The sequence below is a fragment of the Rana temporaria genome, chromosome 8, assembly GCF_905171775.1.
Source record: "Rana temporaria chromosome 8, aRanTem1.1, whole genome shotgun sequence".
In the NCBI taxonomy this organism is placed as follows: Eukaryota; Metazoa; Chordata; class Amphibia; order Anura; family Ranidae; genus Rana; species Rana temporaria.
In genome coordinates this window covers 156,048,886-156,068,873 of record NC_053496.1, presented here as the reverse complement: position 1 = coordinate 156,068,873, position 19,988 = coordinate 156,048,886, and the positions used below count along the sequence as shown (strand labels likewise).

The following is a 19,988-nucleotide window of genomic DNA, read 5'->3' as shown; positions in this document are numbered from 1 at the left end:
ATATGTGCCTTTCATACTGTATATATTGTCTGTAGAACTTACAAATACAGTTTACCCTTTGGGGGGGACCCCAAAGACTTTAAGTAGGGGGAGAATGTAGCCCTGTTGTGATTTTCAGCCATTTAAGAGGATGTAGATATATATATTGCAGCAGGTGGAGCCAGAGAGCACATATTTGGAGGCTGCAGTACAGAACAGACATAGAGATACATTTCTACAGCAAGGGGCTGGATAACTGCATTTCCCAGGAGGCTTTGAGACAGGAAGTTCCAGAGGAGAGGGGAGTCAGGAGGAAGTAGTGAGGAGAGGGAGTCTGGAACAGTGAACAGGGAACACAGATCTGCATCAGAGTGATTTAAGACAGCTTGTGTCAGAGCTGTGTGTTTGCCACTGAGACACAGGCTCTATGCAATAGTTCTTGGAGAGACTGATGTTCGTCTACTGAAACAGAGAGAGACTGTGTTTTTGAGCGATCGAACTGAGGCCTGGTCGCAGGGCCGATCCAGCCACCGGAGTAATCCAGCCTGCCCAACTGAGTGAGTACAGCTGACGGAGGTTATTGCCAGATTCCCCAGACGGCCCCTAGACGATCTGAGATGTCCTGCCGGAGGCTTTAAAAGACTGCATCCATTTCACAGAAGTCGGTCTGAGGAGAGAGGGACACTCGCTTCCGCAGACAACCATCCTCCTTCCCCAAAGAGACATTGGAAGTGGTGAACGGCCTTTGGCCATTGCAACAAGTGTATTTCCTACATCTGTCATACATCCAGGGCCCCAACGTTGGCTAGCCTAGGACAGTACTACTGGCCAGTAGTTTAGGGTGGGGTCGATACTGCTAAGTATATAGATATATTACTGTTCATCGCATTCAATCTAAACGTATTATCTCATTCTGTTATTAGTTGTATTATATTAGAGTGGGGAGACATTAAGGGCTTTTGCTCTATCCCACAGTCATTAAATCTGTTATAAAACTTCACAAGGTGTGCTGGTGTGCTGTGGATTCATTGTTTGTGGTGTGTCACAGAGGTGAGACAGAAGACCCGATAATTCAGCGGCTCCTTCGGGGGTGAGCGCTACACATGCAACAATGGTGGTGGGGGGGTTCCATCCAATGCAGCTGTGGTGGTGGAGGGGGGATTCGGTCAGAGGCAGCAGTGATGGTGGCGGGGTTCAGACACAGTGGTGGTCGTGGGGCGGTTCAGTTAGAGGTAGATGTGGTGGTGGGTGCGGGTAAGTTCAGTCAGAGGCAGCTGTGGTGGTGGGGGTTGGTTCAGTCAGAGGCAGCCATGGGGGCTAGTGCATTGTTCACTTACCTTTTCCTTCAATTTCCCTTCTAAATGTTGTTTTTCTTTGTCTGTCTGAATTTCTCACTTCCTGTTTCTCCTCAGTAAGCTTGCCCCCATCATCCATGGGGGTTAGTGAGCCAGAACAGCTTACGGAGGAGGAACAGGAAGTGAGAAATTCAGACAAAGAAAACAAAGAAAAAAAACAGAAGGGGAAATTTTAAGGAAAAGGATAGCGAACCAACAATGCACTAGCTTAAAGGAACCAGGGGCGATCCGCCCTATAGGCTCACTATGCAAGCCGCTTAGGGCCCCACAAAGCTGCGGAGGGCCCCGTCTTGTGAAAAGTCATTTTCGGCCCCTCAACTCGCTTGCTGCATGGAAGAAGAGGTACGAAGTCAGCACCCCCCGCTTCTCACTTTAATGTACAATGTCATTTCCGAGCACCCACTCACCCCACTTTTCAACTCTTTAATCTTTAATGTGACATGTCACTGTCGGCAGCGCCAGCACCCCCCCCCCCCCTCAACTTTAATGTGACATGTCATTTTTTGCTTAGGGCTCCAGGGAGGTCAGGATCGGCACTGAAAGGAACCCATTTAGAAAATAAAAAAAACCTTTACAACCCCTTTAACAGATCAGCAAATTGCCTCTGGTTGGGTACCATTTTCTACACCTTTAATGAAGACACTTTTTTTTTTTTTTTATCTTTCAGTGACTGCAAATTGCTCATCGGATGGGTTCTTCCAGCTGGTAATTTCTCGCTATGTCACCAACCCCCCCTTGTTGTTGTCATCGATTGTTCTGGGCCTTGGGACATGTCCTACCCCAGCTATAATAGGAGATTTTCTGGTGGTGACAGGAAAGCTGCTGGCTTGCAGCACCCCTCAGGTGGGAGAATAATTTTGTGTCCTTTTTTATAAGACATTTTGAGCATTATTTGATTGTCTGCTTTTCTGTCTCTTCAGTTTGTCCAGGGACAGCCGATTTATGAATTGTCGATCATAGCAAAGCAAGATGTTCTGGTTTCCTCATCAGGATCGATAACTCGGGATAGCACTCTTACGTAAGTGTCAGTTCCTTAGCCTGTTTTGTAGACCCTTGACCATGACATCACACCTGTATAAGCTTGTTAAACATATATTCCAAAACCATGGAGTTTGGCCTCACCCCTTGTAGCTAAGAATGGCTTCCTCCATTCTGGGAATGCTTTCCTTAAAGTATTGGATTGGGCATTTTTTAAATGTCATTCAGGCCTAAAGCCTTTGTTTGAGTACTGATTTTTTTACAATACTTGACATATAAGTATCCAAAGTCATTGACTAAGGGAATTGGTATTGGCAGTAATGCTTGCCTTGTTCCTCCACTCCTAGGCAGCCAGCACTTTTCTGTGTGTGGCAATGTCCCGGGTAGGTCCTCGCCAGCTTTGCATACAATGCATGATCACTGGTCCTACATTGTATGTGATGTGGAAAAGTCTGCAACTGGCGGGGCAGCATAGGGAGGACCAGCTGGGAGCAAGCTTGCGGCAACATGGACTGTGTAAATATTTACTACTTTTTCTCTCAAGCGTCTTCCAGGACAGCCCATAAGACCTAGGGCTCCTCCTACCAAGACAGGAAATGCGTTACCCCCTCCAGGCCCCATGTCGGTATTAGTGTTTCCTCCGGACAGAGGGTAACATGTTTCCTGGAACCTGGTCCCCTAGGTCTTGGGCTGAAGGGGTATTTTTAACTAACCTTCTCCTCGCCAGAAGCAGTATCTCCGCTGGGGAAGTTGGCTGTATCTGCTGTTCTCTGTGCCTGGGGAGGGCCAGGACCGTGGTGACATCGAGCCCATAGCGTGGGGTTGCAGTGTGGCATGGTGGCATCCTTTCCCTGCTAACAGCGTGGCTGGTTTGTGCAGGGGAATGAGGAAGCCACAGTGCTTGAAGGGGCGGAGCTTCTGCGCTCCAAGCTGGCCCACAGGAAGTATCCGGCGAGGGTCACTTCCAAATCGTATAACGTCATCAACGGGCGCCGGAGACGCTGGTTCCTGTCTCCATAAACGGCGCAAACAAGGGACGCTGGCTTGCTGGTGTTTTTTGGCAGAGGCTGAGGACGACCAGGACAGATGGATACTTCTGCAGTACCTACACAGGCAGCAGATGTGGTCTCCAACACCAGCACCTCTCAGGTAAGCCTGAAGTGTTTGTTACTGCCACTCTCTTGCTATCCTGGTGAGTGTTTTTACCCCTTCCCCCTCCCAATCATAGGATTCTGGTGTTGGAGGACACATTTTCTTCCTCCAGCACATGGTGTTATGGAGTTTTTTGGTTTACCTTTTTTTTTTTTTTTTGGGTCATTTGTTTTGTCTTGCAGACCAAGGCCCAAGCACAGCCACCTAAAACAATGTGCGGTTTGCGGAAACAAACTGAGCCCCATTTGGAGCAAAACAGTTTGCCGCAACCTGTATAGAAGGCCTAGTGAAGGATGACCCAGTAGCCTCCTGTCAAAAAATGCTGACTTCGGTCGGAGATGAGCTTCTCCTCAAATAGAAAAGCTTCAGTCATTAGCGCTCCACAGGAGATTGTAGAGAGTAAAGACTGAGGCTGAAGCCAGATCTACCCATTCTTCTCCAGACTAATCTGGGTCATATACAGGGCCCAGGGATAGAGAATCCTCTAGGGCCTCGAGGCTAAAGTTATCTTTGGAAGACGTAGATGACTTATTAAAAACTATCTATACAACTCTTGAAATGGAAAAGGAGGTACAATTGTCTAAACGTGACCTTATGTACAAAGGTTTGCCCAAAAAGAAATCTAAAGTCTTTCCAGTGCACAGTTCCCTCCTTGATACTATCAAGCTAGAGTGGGAAAATCCAGAGAACCTTTCCTTTCTGGTAACCTAAAAAGGTTTCCATTTGATGAGGATGCAGCGCAGCCGTGGAACAAAAAGCCGAATTCAGACGTACCTCTTTCAAAAGTTTCAAAAAATTCAGACCTGGTGTTTGACAATAAGGACACGCTTAAGGACCCGATGGATAAGAGGATATCCTTCAGAGCCTGGGATTCAGCTGTTGGGAATCTTAAACCGGCTCTGGCCTCCACTTGTGTAGCCAGAAACTTGGAAGTATCACGGACACAAATACAAACCCATCTGTTGGCAGGTACCTCTAGGGAACAGATTCTGAAATCTTTTCCTCTTCTTTTTAGTGCCGTGGGTTTTTTAGCTGATTCTTCCACAGTCAGTAAGACTGACAGCCAGGACTTCGGCCTTAGTGAATTCGGCCAGAAGAAGCCTGTGGCTTAAAATCTGGTCAGGCAGCCTCGACGTTGCGCCTATGTGGGCTTCCCCTAACGGGATCATTTTTGGTCCAGGTCTGCAGGAGACACTGGAATGTACGGCTGATAGAAAAGAGGGCCTTTCCAGAAAACAAGAAAAAGCCAACCACCAGAAAAAAATGTTGTGACCAAAGCAGGCAGCAAGGTCCTAGAGAAAAGGACAACAGGCCCAAGAAACATTGGACCGGGCACAAGGGCAAAGGTAGAGGGGGTGTCCTGTTTAACACACCTTAACAGCCCGCCAAGCCACAGTGACCAGCATCTCCCAGTGGGAGGAAGATTGAGGGCCTTTCTCCCACAGTGGTCAGCAGTCACCTGAAGTCCTTTAATCCTGGATCTAGTAGCAAATGGGTACAGGCTGGAATTCTCTTGCCAACCACCAGAGCGGCTATTGATCACCTCCCCAAGATTGGGGAAAAAGCGAGGGCTCTGGGTCTCCAAATAGACTTGTTAGATCAAAGTCCTGATTCCTGTTCCCCGCTCACATCAGAGCAGAGTTTTTTCAATTTTTTTTTTTTTTTAAGGCTGTTATCCAATTAATCGCAACAATAATCGGCCAACTAATTGATTATGAAAATCGTTCGTTGCAGCCCTAGTCTGATGACCTCATGCTTTCCTGCAGTACCATGGGCAAGATTCCATCAAAGACCATCACAGATGTTAAAGCGGGGTTCACCCTAAAAACAATTTTCTAACATTACATTGAGCTCACTCTCGACATTGACAGTATGCCAATTTTTTTTTTTTTTTTTTGCTGTACATACCTTGTATAGCTATTTTCTTACCTGGCTTCCGGGTAGTCAATCTTGCGGAGTGGGCGTTCCTATGCAGCAGTTAGTGATTGACTTGATGACAAAAACGACCCCTCCGTCGCATAAGGAGCGTCACAAGTTGCCGAAAGAAGCCAAACGTCGAGTCGGCGCTATACGGCGCCTGCACACCGACGTTCGGCTTCTTTAAGCAACTCGTGACGCTCCTTATGCAACCGGGGGGGGGGGCTAGTTTTTGTCATCGCGTCAATCACTAACTGCTGCATAGGAACGCCCACTCCCGCGGGGTTTCACTACCCGGAAGCCAGGCAAGAAAATGGGCATACGAGGTATGTACAGCAAAAAAAAAATCGTTATACTGTCAATGTCGAGAGAGAGCTCAATGTAATGTTAGAAAATGTTTTTTAGGGTGAACCCCCGCTTTAAGAACTGGGATGGAGACGTGAGGTCTCTGAAGTCAAGAGTTTTGTTGCCTACCAATGTAAAAAGAAGCTTGTGATGGTGGACAGATCTTCACCTAGCAAGAGGTCTACCATGGTCCATTCCTATATCCTGGAGGATCACGACTGACGCGAGTTCCTGGGGATGGGGATCCCACCTCAGCAACAAAGTCGCACAGGGAAAATGGTCCTTGAGGGAAGCACAACTTAATAGAACCAGAGAGACCTTCTAGCGGTTCAGATAGCCTTGCAAGTTTTTCCGACAACATTGCAACGGTTGCGTATCTCAACAAACAAGGAGGAACGATGAGTTGGATTCTTCAATCTATTGCCCAGGAGATTTTATCATGGGCAGAAGAGAATCTAGCCTCAATTACAGCAGTGCACCTGAAGGGGATGCAAAACTGTCTGGCAGACTATGTCAGTCGCTACAAGGTGGATCGAGACAATTGGTCTCTTCATCCAGAGGTATTTGTGGAGATCACAAACAAATGGGGTTGTCCCAAAGCAGATCTGTTCGCAAACCAGGAGAACTACAAAACAGAGTTCTTTTCTCTGAACCCAGCAGATCAATCATTGGGGATCGATGCTCTGGCGAATCCGTGGCCATTCGACCTCTGTTACGCCTTCCCGCCGATCAGACTTTTCCGGAGAACTTCCGGAATGTTTCTCCTAGAAGAAACAGACCTTATTCTGATCACCCCTTTCTGGCCCAAGAGGCCATGGTTTTCCCTGCTACACTCTGGTCTCTGAGCCTCCACTGAGGCTTCAGAAGAGAGGACTTGATATCGCAGGGTCCAGTATCACAGCGCTCGTAGAGTAAGCCTTATCGGTGAGGGAGCCGTTCTTCGCGATTTTTGAGAATAGAGTTGTTTTGAAAACGGATCCAGGTTTTTTACCTAAGGTGTCCAGTACATTCCACAGATCGCAGGACATTGTACTGCCATCCTTTTTGTAGTTCGCCACAGGGCGACCAAGAAAGTTTAGTTTTTTTAGATGTGTGAAGGATCCTTCTCGTCGATCTGGAGGTCACCAAGACCTTTAGGAAAACAGACTCCTTGTTTGTCCCGTTTTTTCAGGTACGCACAGGGGTAAGAGTGCATCAATCCCCATTGGCTAGATGGATAAAGCAAGCCATCTCGGAAGCTTACAAAATTAGAACACACAGACAAATCTTTCACCGCTTCAGGTGAAGCCTCACTTATCATTAAGGGCTGTTGAACCACAGCGATGCTGATTGTAGCAAATGGACGAAAAAAACTCTGGACTGCCGCACTCCAAAATGACTAAAACAAATTAGGTCTTTATTTTCAAATGCACATGCATTCACCGCAAGCAAAAAGGTACAGTATAGGCCGACGCGTTTCACGCTGTACTTCAGCGCTTAGTCATGGCTGAGCCATGAGCCATGACTAAGCGCTGAAGTACAGCGTGAAACGCGTCGGCCTATACTGTACCCTTTTGCTTGCGGTGAATGCATGTGCATTTGAAAATAAAGACCTAATTTGTTTTAGTCATTTTGGAGTGCGGCAGTCCAGAGTCCATTTGTTACAAAATTAGAAGTTCCTCCACCTGTTGTCACTGCGCATTCAACAAGAGCCTTGTCTGCGTCTTGAGCTGAGAGGGCTGGTGCCTCACCGGAACAAATTTGCAAGGCTGCCACATGGTCCAGTTATTCGACCTTCATTAAACATTATCGCCTGGATCTCCTATCTGCTCAGGAGCAGGCGTTTGGTCGAAAGGTCCTTCAGGCAGTTGTCCCACTCTAGACTGGCAAGTTCTAACTCCTTTTCTAAAAGTCTTCCAGGACAGCCGGATTCCCACCCGGTTTTGTATGCAAGTTGTGTATTATGCATATGTTTTTCAGGGAAGTCCTGTGGTTCTCGAAGACAGACATGGGGCCTGGAGGACCGCCCTTTTATCTGGTGGGGGGTAACGTGTTTCCTGTCCTGGTAGGAGGAGCCCTAGGTCTCACGGCCTGTGGCAGAGGTGTCTTTCTGAGGCTCACTGAGGGAGGTCTGTGGCAGAGGCCATTTCCTCAAGTTCACCAAGGAGGGTCTGTGGCAGAGACTTTATTTTACAATTGTCCGAGTGATACTACGGCTGCCAGGCCAGTGAGAGAAGCCTGTCTGGGTATACTAAACCCACTCCGGCGGGAGTGGCGCAGAGAAGTGTTACGCTTGGGAGCAGGACTGTTTCCTATTATCATGCCTGAATCTGTTCTCCTTTCTTCAACTTTACTTTCCTCACCACAAGTTTACTGTTTTACCCAGATGGGTAATAAAGAGCACAGCAAAAAGCACCTGTTGTGGACATTCCTTTACTTCTACTATATGCAATATGCATCATTCACCCCTAGGAATTCAGAGAAGCCAAGAGAGTACAATTGTCCGAGTGATACTACGGCTGCCAGGCCAGTGAGAGAAGCCTGTCTGGGTATACTAAACCCACTCCGGCGGGAGTGGCGCAGAGAAGTGTTACGCTTGGGAGCAGGACTGTTTCCTATTATCATGCCTGAATCTGTTCTCCTTTCTTCAACTTTACTTTCCTCACCACAAGTTTACTGTTTTACCCAGATGGGTAATAAAGAGCACAGCAAAAAGCACCTGTTGTGGACATTCCTTTACTTCTACTATATGCAATATGCATCATTCACCCCTAGGAATTCAGAGAAGCCAAGAGGTAATGTGCTGCCCAAAAATCCAGCAGCTCCTCCGGGGGTAGTGCTACACCTCTAAGTTCGTTGTTCAGGGGAGGAAGTTTTAGAAATTGCATTGTCCACATGAGATGTAAAACCTTCAACTGTAGGCTTTATTTTTTCTGCATACACTTGTGAAGGAAGTAGAGGGTATAGAGAGAAGGGGAAAGTTCAGGCACGCGGTACAGAATGCACAATAGTACTCAAAGTTCCAATGTTCGCCACTCACTCCTGAGTGGGTATTGCTCACCTGGATAGACCCCTCTCACATTGCCTAGCAACCGGAATGATGCACGGACAGTATAGAAACAGTCTCTGCCACAGATCGTCTGAGAACACAGAATGTATAGTCAGAAATCCTCTGCCACAGGATTTAAAGTCCCGAACTTCCTGCCTTTACAGCCAAAGAGCCTTTAAGCCAATCCAGCGGGACTGTAAGACCACTTGCGTAGCGAATCCCTTTTCCTTAACAAGGTTACCAGGCCTATCCCGAGACATCAGCTTGCCTTGCTTGTCTCCTCCAGGGCAGGTCCTCCCCAGTTTTCTTTGCTAAGACCCTTCCTCCAATTGGACGGACAGCTTGGGATCCCTTGTAGAATAGCTGGGCCTACTAGACAGGAACACAGCCTCAGACAAACCTGGTCCCGAGACCGAAATCACGCACACCCACCTCGCACCAGGAGGGCCACGAGGCGAAGGACCCCGAAAAACTGTGTCTGCCCCTAAAATACCCCCTCCCAGCATGCACAGCGGGGAACCACTCCCACTGGGCTGCTGCTGAGGGGTCATTTAACACACCATGGTTTGCTCGAGTTCCAACATGGGCCTGAAGTGGCAATGCCACCCACAGGCAACAAGGGAAAACATCTAGCGAGCATGGCCAGAACAGAGGCTAATTTTACATAGAATTAACGGTCTGAGCCCAACTATTGTCTCGGTTACCCCTAAATTTACATAACGCCCGACTTGTTGGGAGACCAGAGCTACAATTATAATACATATTCTTGCATGCATTGAAGCTACTTGGGTGCATATTGTGCTGGATTGTATTGTCTCTATGCTTGCTATAACATGAATGATGGATGGGAGTTCATTGTAATATTTTACTGTTGGATTTTGTCAATTGCAAGTATCTTGTGGACTTTGTCCTGTGCTGGGCCTGGGACTCAATAAATGCATGTCTCTGGATGAACCGAATTGCTGCGGAAATGACTCAAATTATAATTCCTCATCCCTAGTTCTATGACTACAACCCCAAATGTCCCCCATGGCAGGCACTGAATTCTGCCCCTATTGTGGTACAGCCACACATACTAGAATTGCTGGGGCTGTAAGGTTGGTGCAGAACACAAATGTACATCACCATTTACAAAATGAGCAGTGTTTTTTTTTTTTTCCTTCTCGCTTCTCCCAGGTGCTGTCCTGAAAGACGCTTTGGGAAAACCTTAGACTTACCGATGACTGTATTTCTAGAAGTCTTTCAGGACAGCAGCTATTGCCCTTTCTAGTGTTTTCTCAATATGACTTGCACTGGTATATTATGTGAAAGTTTTGTTGTAAAAATCCTGTGTCAGCATGGCTGCAGGTTTTCTCGTTTATGACTGAGGCCATGGTGGAAGGGGGCTGCCTTTAAAAGGAGTTATTTGCTGTGTTTCCTGGGAAGTTGGGCTGTTGGGTGGAGCTACGCTCTCTCCAGGTGCTGTCCCGAAAGACTTCTAGAAATACCATCATTGGTAAGTCTAAGGTTTTTCTTCAGTCTGGATCAACCTTTGGCCTTTATACCATAAGGCTAAAATCGAAGCCATAGCAGTTCTTTCACACTACCTGTCTCACTCCTTATTAAATGCCTTTGCACAGCTTGCTGCTCACATGGTTAAGCCTGTTGCCCAGTCTCCAAAAACCTGCCTTCCTTGTTGCCATCACCTTTGCAAGTTTGAATTGGCAGCCGTAATTTGTGTCTTGTGCAACAGAGAAAAAAAGGGACGGCTTACAATTTTTTTTTTTTTTTTTTTTTTTTCTTCAGATAGATTAAAAAAAAAAATTCTTGCAGTACATTAAGGCCCCCTTAATTCTTATGACTCCTAATATTGCTTTTACTACAAAACTAAAGCATGATGAGGGTGCAAGAAGATTCACAAGCATGTGCCTCTGCAGCTACATGAGCTGAGGCCAGATGGTCCAATGATGGAGTTCCGGAAATATAGCGATGGCTATGATCCCAAAGCTCTATAAAACTGTTAAATTAACCGAAAGTCCACAATGTGGCATGCACCTTGTTGGATTAACCTCATAGTAAGTCAGCACATATTACTTTTGTAGCGCCCCCTTTAGTTTCAGTAAGGGCACTACGTTAAAGTTAGTGGGAGAATGAAAGAGATAAGTTGCTCTCATTCTTAATTTTGGCTGTCACCAAATCTGTATTGTTTTGTGGGTCAGTCTGCATTCTAGGGATGCGGTACCATCCCTGGGCGGCAGGTGGCGCCAGAGGTCCAGGCAGAGCCGCTTCTTCTCAGCAGCCAATTAGAGGAGTTTTCCCTCGCGGGGCATGCTGGGAAGGAGTATTTCTGTGGCGGAGGCCGTTCTTGGTTCTTCGCGGGTTCCTGGTTCCAGGTGCGGCACCCACCTTTAGGGTGTGCGCACATCGCCGGCCCCACCACTATGGCCTACCTGGCCTGGGGTCGCACGCTACGCGGAGTTCCAGACTCTGGGCCCTTCTGGCCTGGAGCAATTGATGCCACAAAGGGGCCCCCAAATTCTACTGAGGAGATCCCAGGCTGTATGCCGTTCAGTGGGGGATCGGCTTGAGGAAAACCCGGAGGCAGGTTATCCAAAAGGGCTTGCACGAACCATCGGGGGGGTCTGGTGATCGGACATTGACAGGTACACTTGCACTGTCAACCGGTGACCCTGAAGTGATCTATTAGGAGGATTCGCTCTGCTGTTCACATTGCCAGCATTGAGCCTTTGGCAGAGGTTTCATCTGGCATCCTAATCTAATCAGAGCCAAGTCTGTGGCAGAGACTTGTTCCTCCCAGCAACCTAAAGTGACGCTCCGGCTGCCAGGCATGTGGCAGAGGTCTGTCCGGGGGCACTTCGCCCATTCTGGCTAGAGTGGCGACGAACTGTACTACTACAGAAAGCAGGATTGCTTTCCGACTATCCAGGGCCTGATACCGCAAAGTTCCTTTACTTCATCAACCTTTTCTGTCTTCCTCAAGTTGATGTTGGTCGTGTTGGGCCAAGAAATAAAGCATCCAGAAAACCTTATCTACTGACTGGACATTCAATTGATGCTCTACTCACTACCTTCACCCCTAGACATCACACAGAGTTAACTTAATACGCCGATCCCAAATCAATCAGCGGCTCCTGAGGGGGTAGTGCTGCACTTCTTTTTTTTTTTTTTTTTTGCTGTCACCATGTAGAGTATAAGATTACCTATCTGTGCCCAGTCTTGCCACAAAGAGTTGATCCATTTTTTTTGAGCAATCCCATTTTCTTTTTTCAGTGAGATAAACTGACAAACGGGAGAAAAAATGTGTCCGTTCTCCACATCCCCCCCCCCCACTGTGAATGACAGGTTATTTTGCATATCTCATGCACTAGCTTGAGACGGGCATTATTTTTTAATTCTCACCCCCACTTCTTTTCTGAAGTCATGTGGTTACTTTTCTGGATTTTGACTGGATGTTGGTGATCATAGCAGAATTTAGTGTAAGGAATACACAGGAGAAAATGCATGTCGACAAGGAGCGTAGAGGTGGACGGGGAGTCTACTGACATCACGACTCCACCCACAGAATCTGCAGTTTTTCACTTATAACAGAGAGGAGACATTTGACAGGTAAGGATACATGCAGTAGGGATGTATATCCTTATAGATCAGCACTATGGCAGTAGTTTAGAAAGGATGAGAGTGGGTTTACATCCACTTTAATGTTCTCTAATACAGGCTTATACGGTAAATGACAAATCCAATTTATAAGGCATTCTCCAGCAAATTAGTTGCAGGTTATATGTGGGTAGTACATGTAGACTAGGGACTTCAATTGTGCTTTTACTTTAACCATACTTCCTTTTTTTTTTTTTCAGGGTGACACTTCAATGCCTGTACAATATCACTCTGTCACTAAAGCTAGTGTCCTCCGTGGAGCCTCCACCTCCCTTCCCATCTGTGACTAATAGCGGGGTACTGGATGTAGACCTGCACGTTGCTAAAGGTATCCAGACTTGTATTTATAGGTATCGGTAAGACAATATGAACATGTTCATGTGCACATAAGTATGTTTCTCAGCTGTGCCTGACAAAACTCGGTTATTTGTTGGGACACTTCAAGTTTTGAATCAAAGGAGGGCCAAGTTTTATAACAGTAAGTCCCAAAGCAACCTGCTCTTCTGTCTTTAGCAAACTCCTAGTGCTCTGGTAATTGTGTATGGGCAAATGTACTGTATGGTAGCTGCCATTGTCCTCTTCTAAAAATGCTGGTTGACAGACTGATCCAGCGGGTTAAATCTTTAATCGGGTACAAGTATGCAGAGAAGTTCTGAATTTCACAAACTTCTTGATGCATATTTGTTGGTTAGTACCGTATAAGCCAAGTTTTTCAGCAAATTTTTTTGTGCTGGAAATGCCCCCCTCGGCTTATACTCGAGTCACCTTTTTGCGCCTAATCTACTGAACTTTGGGCACCCGGTACCTGCTAACCGTAAACTTGGCACTCATATAGCCCCACTCTTCCTCTACAAGTGTGCAAAGTTTGCTGTCTGGGGGACCTAGGGCCGGGGAGCACCGATTTTTCAAATTCGGGCGACCCTTCCATAGACTCCAATGTTAAATAGTAATTTCTCCAGTAACTTTGGGGACCTGGTACTGGCCGTAGGTTCCCTGGATCGGAAATTTGGCACACGTAGCCCCAGGTCTCCTCTACAAGTTTGCTGTCTGGGAGTCTTGCAGCCGAGGAGTACTGATTTTTCAAAGCCGGGCACCCCTTTTTATATACTCGCATGTTAAACGCAAGTCTAGTCATGGGCACAGTGAGGCCCATGGCTTCTACTCTAAATTTTTCCCAATTTTTTGTGGTAAATTTAGATGCCTCGGCTTATATTCGGGTCGGCTTATAATCGAGTATATACGGTAACTCTAATTTAAAACCAGAGACATCCAAGTAACCAGCATGTTCAGAAGCTGACTAGGAATGACCGCATCCCATATTCTGTTTAGGCTCCCTTAACTACTAACTTACCTTGGTGCTATAGCCTAAAATATTTTTTTACATTTTTATCTGCACTACAGACCTTGCAAAGCTCCATTGCTATTCTGCACTTTTAAAACCTGAATAGTGCTAGACGCATGCTACCCCACCAACTGTCTAATCTTGCACATCATAAGCTCCTAAGAGTGCACAAGTGTTCGTGACTAGTTTTTTTTAATTTATGTATATGTAGCACCCTCCTTGTTAGGTGAGGTAAATTTAGTTGGCTCCCCCATAGGCTTTCTCCTCTGTGCCTTCCCTCTGCGTAGCGGTCAACATGATCGCTTCTTCTCCGGTCAATCGGGTCTCACCCGCTTCATGATTTGGCCAGGAGGAGAATCGGGAAGACAATAGTGAATGCTCTGCTCCCCGTGCCCACCCTTTTCTAAAACCAATTAGAGCCTCTGGCTCGAATCATGTGCTTATAATTAAAAAGTCCATGCATTGGGGGCCGGGCGCATGAATTGGGGGTGGGGAGGCGATCCTAATAAACAGGCCGCCACTGGGAGCAGGGGACCTCTGTGCTGGGGGTTCTGGGAAGGCAAGGAGGTAGAGAGGAGCAGGTGAATGTCCCACACATTTAACAGCCTCAACCGGGCTTAGCTGAGAAGCAAGGTCTGGCCTGTATACAAGAGTCCCTCTTGGATTCCAGGAATCGCTTAAAGCAGTGTTTCTCAATTCCAGTCCTCAGGCCCCCCCAACAGGTCAGGTTTTCAGGATTTCCCTCAGATGAAAAGGCTGTGGTGATTACTAAGGCAGTGAAACTGATCAAATCACCTGTGCAAAATAATGGAAATCCTGAAAACCTGACCTGTTGGGGGGCCTGAGGACTGGAATTGAGAAACACTGACTTAAAGGGACTGAGTAACTTTCATTTCAACCTTCCTTAAGTCTGTATAGAGGACAGTAGGGCTGCAATACTTTACATGTCTAGGACCTGGGGACAGCTTGGAGCCAGCACCAAGTAGCCAGAGACCATCCCATATCCCCAGCTTGGGGGCAGCAGTAGCCAGGTACTTTAGCATATCTGCAAGCAGGACTGCTGTTAGAAACCACAGGGAGGGGTCCCATACAGACAACCTGACACGGTGCCCCATACAGCAAATGCTTCAGCTATGAATCAACACAGTGAGTGATCGTTACGGATCACTCATTGTGTTCATTTAGGAAAGGAACGGGCTGGCAAGTATGAAATATTTACCTGGCCCTTCCCCCCCCCCCCCCCGGCTATGTCTTGAAGGATCCTATTGTGTGCTTGCAGCTGTTGGCAGGAAGAGGGAAGTCTGCAGGGCTGTGGGGGCTCTAACAGGGGGCCTGGGTAGCAGGGAGGAACATATGGTGCACAGGGAGGGTGAGCAGTATGGCGGGGGGGGGGGGGCAATTACTGGTATCAGTCCCCTGTATGGCTCTCTGCAGCACCTGAAAGCTGGTGGGAGGGAGAGGAAAAGAAGCTGGCTTTCAGCTGCTGCAGAGAGCCATACAGGGGACTGATACCAGTCATTTCCTCCGCCATACTGATCGCCCACATGCAATTCAGCAAGCTGCCTGGGCCCCCCTGCTGGCAGCGTACAGGAGGGGGGGGTACCCCCTTTTCTACGGCCCAGTCTGCCAGGGGTAGCACCTACATTTTCAGTTTGGAACCTCATTGTTCTTTTGGCTGCACCATCATTCCTATGGGTGGACAGCACAGTTATAAAACATTAGCAAATCCTCAAGAGTTTATTCATGTTCTTCAGTTGGACATCTAATGCATCCCTATCTTATTATACCCTAAATAAGTGTAGCATTACCCCCAGTGGAGCTGCTGGATTTTTGGGCGGCGTATTACCTGGTGGCTCCTCAAATCCCTAGGGGTGAATGATGCGTATAGCAACTAGTAGAAGTAAATGAATGTCCAGACAGGTGCTCTTTGCTGTGCTCTTAATTACCCAGCCGGGTAAAACGGTAAGCTTGTGGTGAGGAAAGTAAGGCTAAAGAAGATGGGAGAATAGCAGATTCAGGCGTAATGATAGGAAACAGTCCTGCTCCCAAACGTAACACTTCTTGGCACCACTCCCGCTGGAATGGATTTTGGTGTACCCGGACAGGCATCTCTCACTGACCTGACAGCCGGAGTATCACTCGGACAATTATAGGATGAAGTCTCTGCCACAGACCCTCCTTGGTGAACTTTGGAGAAAGTCTCTGCCACAGACTCCTCTCAAAGATGCCTCTGCCACAGGTCCCCTCTGGGTTGTATTCTTGGAGATATGCCTCCTTACTTGAGTTATGTCTGGATCTCCTTCAACTTGTCGCCCAGGTACCGAACGACAGGTGATCAATCTCTGTGTCCGGCTAGCTTGATCCCCGGTGGTCTCGTCAAGGTCCTATTGGGCCACCAGCCTTTCAATGGCGCTCCTCAGATGGACTCACCACCGAACAGCAATACAGCTTGGGATCTTCAAAGGTGGGAACCCAGTCGCTCACTGGGTCCCTGTCGCTGTTCAGATGCTCCAGGCCAACATGGCCCCGGAACACCACGTGGCACGCACACCCCGGGCAGGTAGGCCATAATGCTGGGGCGCCCGTGATGTGGCCACCCTAAAGGTGGGTGCCACACTGGACGAAGACCACCCAGAACCAATGGCGTCTGCCCTATAAATACCCGTTCCCCCAGCATGCACAGTGAGGACAAACCCCCTGTGATTGGCTGCTGGGAAAGGGCACCCAAACCTTGACTCCACTGCTGCCACCTGCAGCACTGGGGCTGGAAGAACAACCCAGTGCAGCAGAATGGGCGCACAGCCAAGCTGAGACAGAGACTGCAATTTGCCACTAACAAACTGGATCAGAGTTTAACTACACTCTGATCTATATTTAAATTTGACTAGCACCAGTACTATAAAGTACATAGGCGCTACATTAGCAAAAATAATGAAACCAATACTGTTGAGCCTATGAAGAAAGTGTGAAAGGGCTTGTTGCCTGGCTGTGTGGGGGGTAAAGACGGAACAAGTTTAGCAACTTCTTATGGAAGTGAGTGCTCCACATAGGTGCTGGTGAATGGAGTGTTTACCAGTAGTTTACAGTGCAACCTTCTGTAGTCAGTTGACCTGAGCTCTCATGCTGAATAAAAAGACAGCACAGTGGTGAAATATGGAAGCCTGCTCAGTTAAAGCTGTTTATGGAAGTTTTCACAAACGCAAAAAAAAGAACAGGACATAATAAAGTCAATATCTGAAAAAAGCTAGTGAGTATACATTTTTTTTGGCAGTACGACTACCCATTTATGTCTGAAATAAGAAGTCTGCTCCATTTAGACTAAATATTCGGATTCTTGAGTAAGCTTAGTTGTAATCGTGTTTTTTTTTTGTTTTTTGTTTTTTTTTATCTAATTCAGGTCCAGACTTCTCTGCATTTTATACATCAATGGACTACCCACTTCAGATACTGCTGCGAGATCCTATATTCTTTGAGGCTAGACTTCTGCAGCCGTCCGATCCCAGGCTACATCTCCGTCTTCATCACTGCTGGGGGGCACCAAACCTGGAACCAGTATCCACAATTCGCTGGCCTCTGATTTATGATGGGTGAGGCATGTTGGCATGACTTTGGCTGATGCCACAGTAGGAACATTCTTGTGTTTCACACCTGTGTATGTTACAGTGGCATTCATTTTGACTGGCACACCGATGCTCCTATGTTGAAACCTGCCACTGCACACAAGCGCGTTTGTGCTTATGCTTTGGGCCCGAATGGATGCATTCAGATTGCACCCAAACATGGCATTCCATGTGTGTGAAATTTTTATCCTGGGGTTAAATGAAGTTTCCACAATTCTTAAAGCCACAAAGCTCTTGGGCATATGAGTAAGGTGACCAGATTTTTTTTTTTATGAAATCCGGGGACATTTTTTTTTTTTTTGCTAGTAATGGCAGCAATCAGCGACTCTCTGTCCATCGCCGGACGCCTCACAGCCTGTCAAGTCTTACTCTCTGGGCCCCGGCTACTACTGGGTGGGGAGGAAAATTCCTCTGCCAGGGAAGGCAAGAAGTTAAGCAGGCAGGCGGCTGCCCGGGACTTGAGCCAAGGCAGAAGAACATGCGAGCGGAGCTGAATGGGCATGCACCTGAAACTGAAGAAATATTCCCTCCACTCCGACGAGCACACGATCATCAGAAAGGGGTACATATAATGGGAAAAAAATACACCCCCCTAAGCTAGTAGGAGCGGGGTGTGTAATTCAGATTTTTTTTTATTCTGCACTGACTGTCTTTGAAATTGCCCCAGCCAATGTTCAAAACCGGTCCGGGGACAGTGTCCTCAATCCGGGGACAAAACTGGGGACAGACTTGGTCCGGGGACTGTCCCCTGAAACCGGGGATGTCTGGTCACCCTACATATGAGGCATGCCTGAAAGTGTATGTAAATCAGGAAGTTGTTAAGATTACATTTTTGTGTCTTGGGTGGTCTCCATAATCCCAGGGCTCCCTCTTCATCACAGAAGGTGTTTTGTTTTCATCATGTGTACATGGAGAGGGAGGTTGGGATGAGGCTTGATCTGGAGTTCAGTTTTAGCAAATTAACCACTTGACAACTGGGCACTTAAACCCACTTAATAACCAGACCAATTTTCAGCTTTCGGTGCTCTCACATTTTGAATGACAATAACTCAGTCATACAACACTGTAACCAAATGAAATTTTTGTCCTTTTTTTCCCACAAATAGAGCTTTCTTTTGGTGGTATTTGATCACCTCTGCGGTTTTTATTTTTTTCGCTATAAATGAAAAAAGAACGAAAATTTTGTAAAAAAATGAATTTTTCTTCATTTCTATTATAACATTTTGCAAAAAAATGAATTTTTCTTCATAAATTTGGCCTAGAATGTATACTGCTACATATCTTTGGTTAAAAAAAAAAAATTTGGATATTTAGTCTGGGTGAAAGTTATAAGGTCTACAAGCTATGGTACCAATTACTGAAAATTGATCAATTTGATCACATCTGATGTACTGACAGCCTCTCTCATTTCTTGAGACCCTAACATGCCAGAAAAGTACAAATACCCCCTAAATGACCCCTTTTTGGAAAGCAGACATTCCAAGGTATTTAGAAAGAGGCATGGTGAGTTTTTTGAAGTTGTAATTTTTTTCCCACAATTCTTTGCAAAATCAAGGTTTTTTTTATTTTTTATTTTCCCTGTTCGTCTTTCAGGACAGGTACTGTAGAGAGAGACACAGGCTCCTCCCCTCACAGGAAACACCGCCTTCCAATTAAGAATTTAAGCCTCATCCTCCCTCAGCTCCTCAGTTTATGGTGTTTCCTCCGGAGGGGAGACACCGCTTGAGGCCAGTATTCCTGAGAGGGGGGACCTGTTCTCCCTGGGCTCAGGGCTATTTTTTAAGTGCATGGCGTCCTGGTTGACTGGGGAAGTCACTTACCCAGGACATCGCCGTGTAGCGTCCCGCGGACATTCCTGGGGTGGATTCAGCCGCGGAGGCCTATTTACTGATCGCACAGGGGTGGCGCTGCAGGCAGGGTACACGCTCCCTGTGAGAATTCACAGTCGGCCAGGAAGCTGGGCCGGACCGGAGGACGAGTGACGTCAGTTCCGGGGGGGGCGGGCACTTCCGCCGGATACGCGTCATTGGTCCCGGACGCTGCAGTGTAAAAAGGCCTGACGCTGGGCTGGTGCGGCCTCTCTCTTCTCAGCCGTAGGGTCGGCGTTTTTGCAGGCAGTCGCGACCACATTCCTCAGCGAGATGTCGGAAGCAGAGGCTTCCCGTGCACCTCCGGATGACGACAGCACCAGCCACTCTAAGGTAAGGAGAACCCTGGGGTGGTGTTCCCTTATGTTGTACAGCTTCACTGGTGATTTTTTTGTTTTCTTCTCCTGGTGGTCGGGGAGTTTGTTAGTGTAGTGTGTCTGGAACCCTGGTGGTGGTTGGTCCTAGAACACTCCTGGTGGTTACCTGTGTTATGCGCTGGTCTCTCTTTTAATCTAGCCTCCACTTTCTTCTGTGTTTTTCAGAAATCCACAGAAAAATCAGCCCACAGCAGGAAGAAATGCCCTTCCTGCAGATCTTCACTTAGTGAACTTAGTTGGAACAAAGCACTTTGCAGGAGATGTATTGAGGGGCTGGTTAAAGAAAGGGAGGCAGAGCAGGCATCTGAATTAGCAGCTTCTATGAAGGAGCTTTCTGGCACCTTTCAATCGTTTAAAGATATTTTTGCTAATT

The 19,988-nt window shown here is 47.2% G+C and overlaps 1 protein-coding gene across 1 annotated transcript in view; it reads left to right on the top strand.

Annotated features, from left to right (window-relative positions):
• Positions 1-19,988, top strand: part of LOC120909254 (zona pellucida sperm-binding protein 4-like) — a 68,537-nt gene that overhangs the window by 30,324 nt on the left and 18,225 nt on the right. The window contains exons 5-8 of the mRNA XM_040320983.1: positions 2,002-2,177; positions 2,255-2,352; positions 12,609-12,736; positions 17,148-17,337. Of these exons, the coding sequence (XP_040176917.1) occupies positions 2,002-2,177; positions 2,255-2,352; positions 12,609-12,736; positions 17,148-17,337 (592 nt within the window). The remainder of the gene's footprint in view (positions 1-2,001; positions 2,178-2,254; positions 2,353-12,608; positions 12,737-17,147; positions 17,338-19,988) is intronic.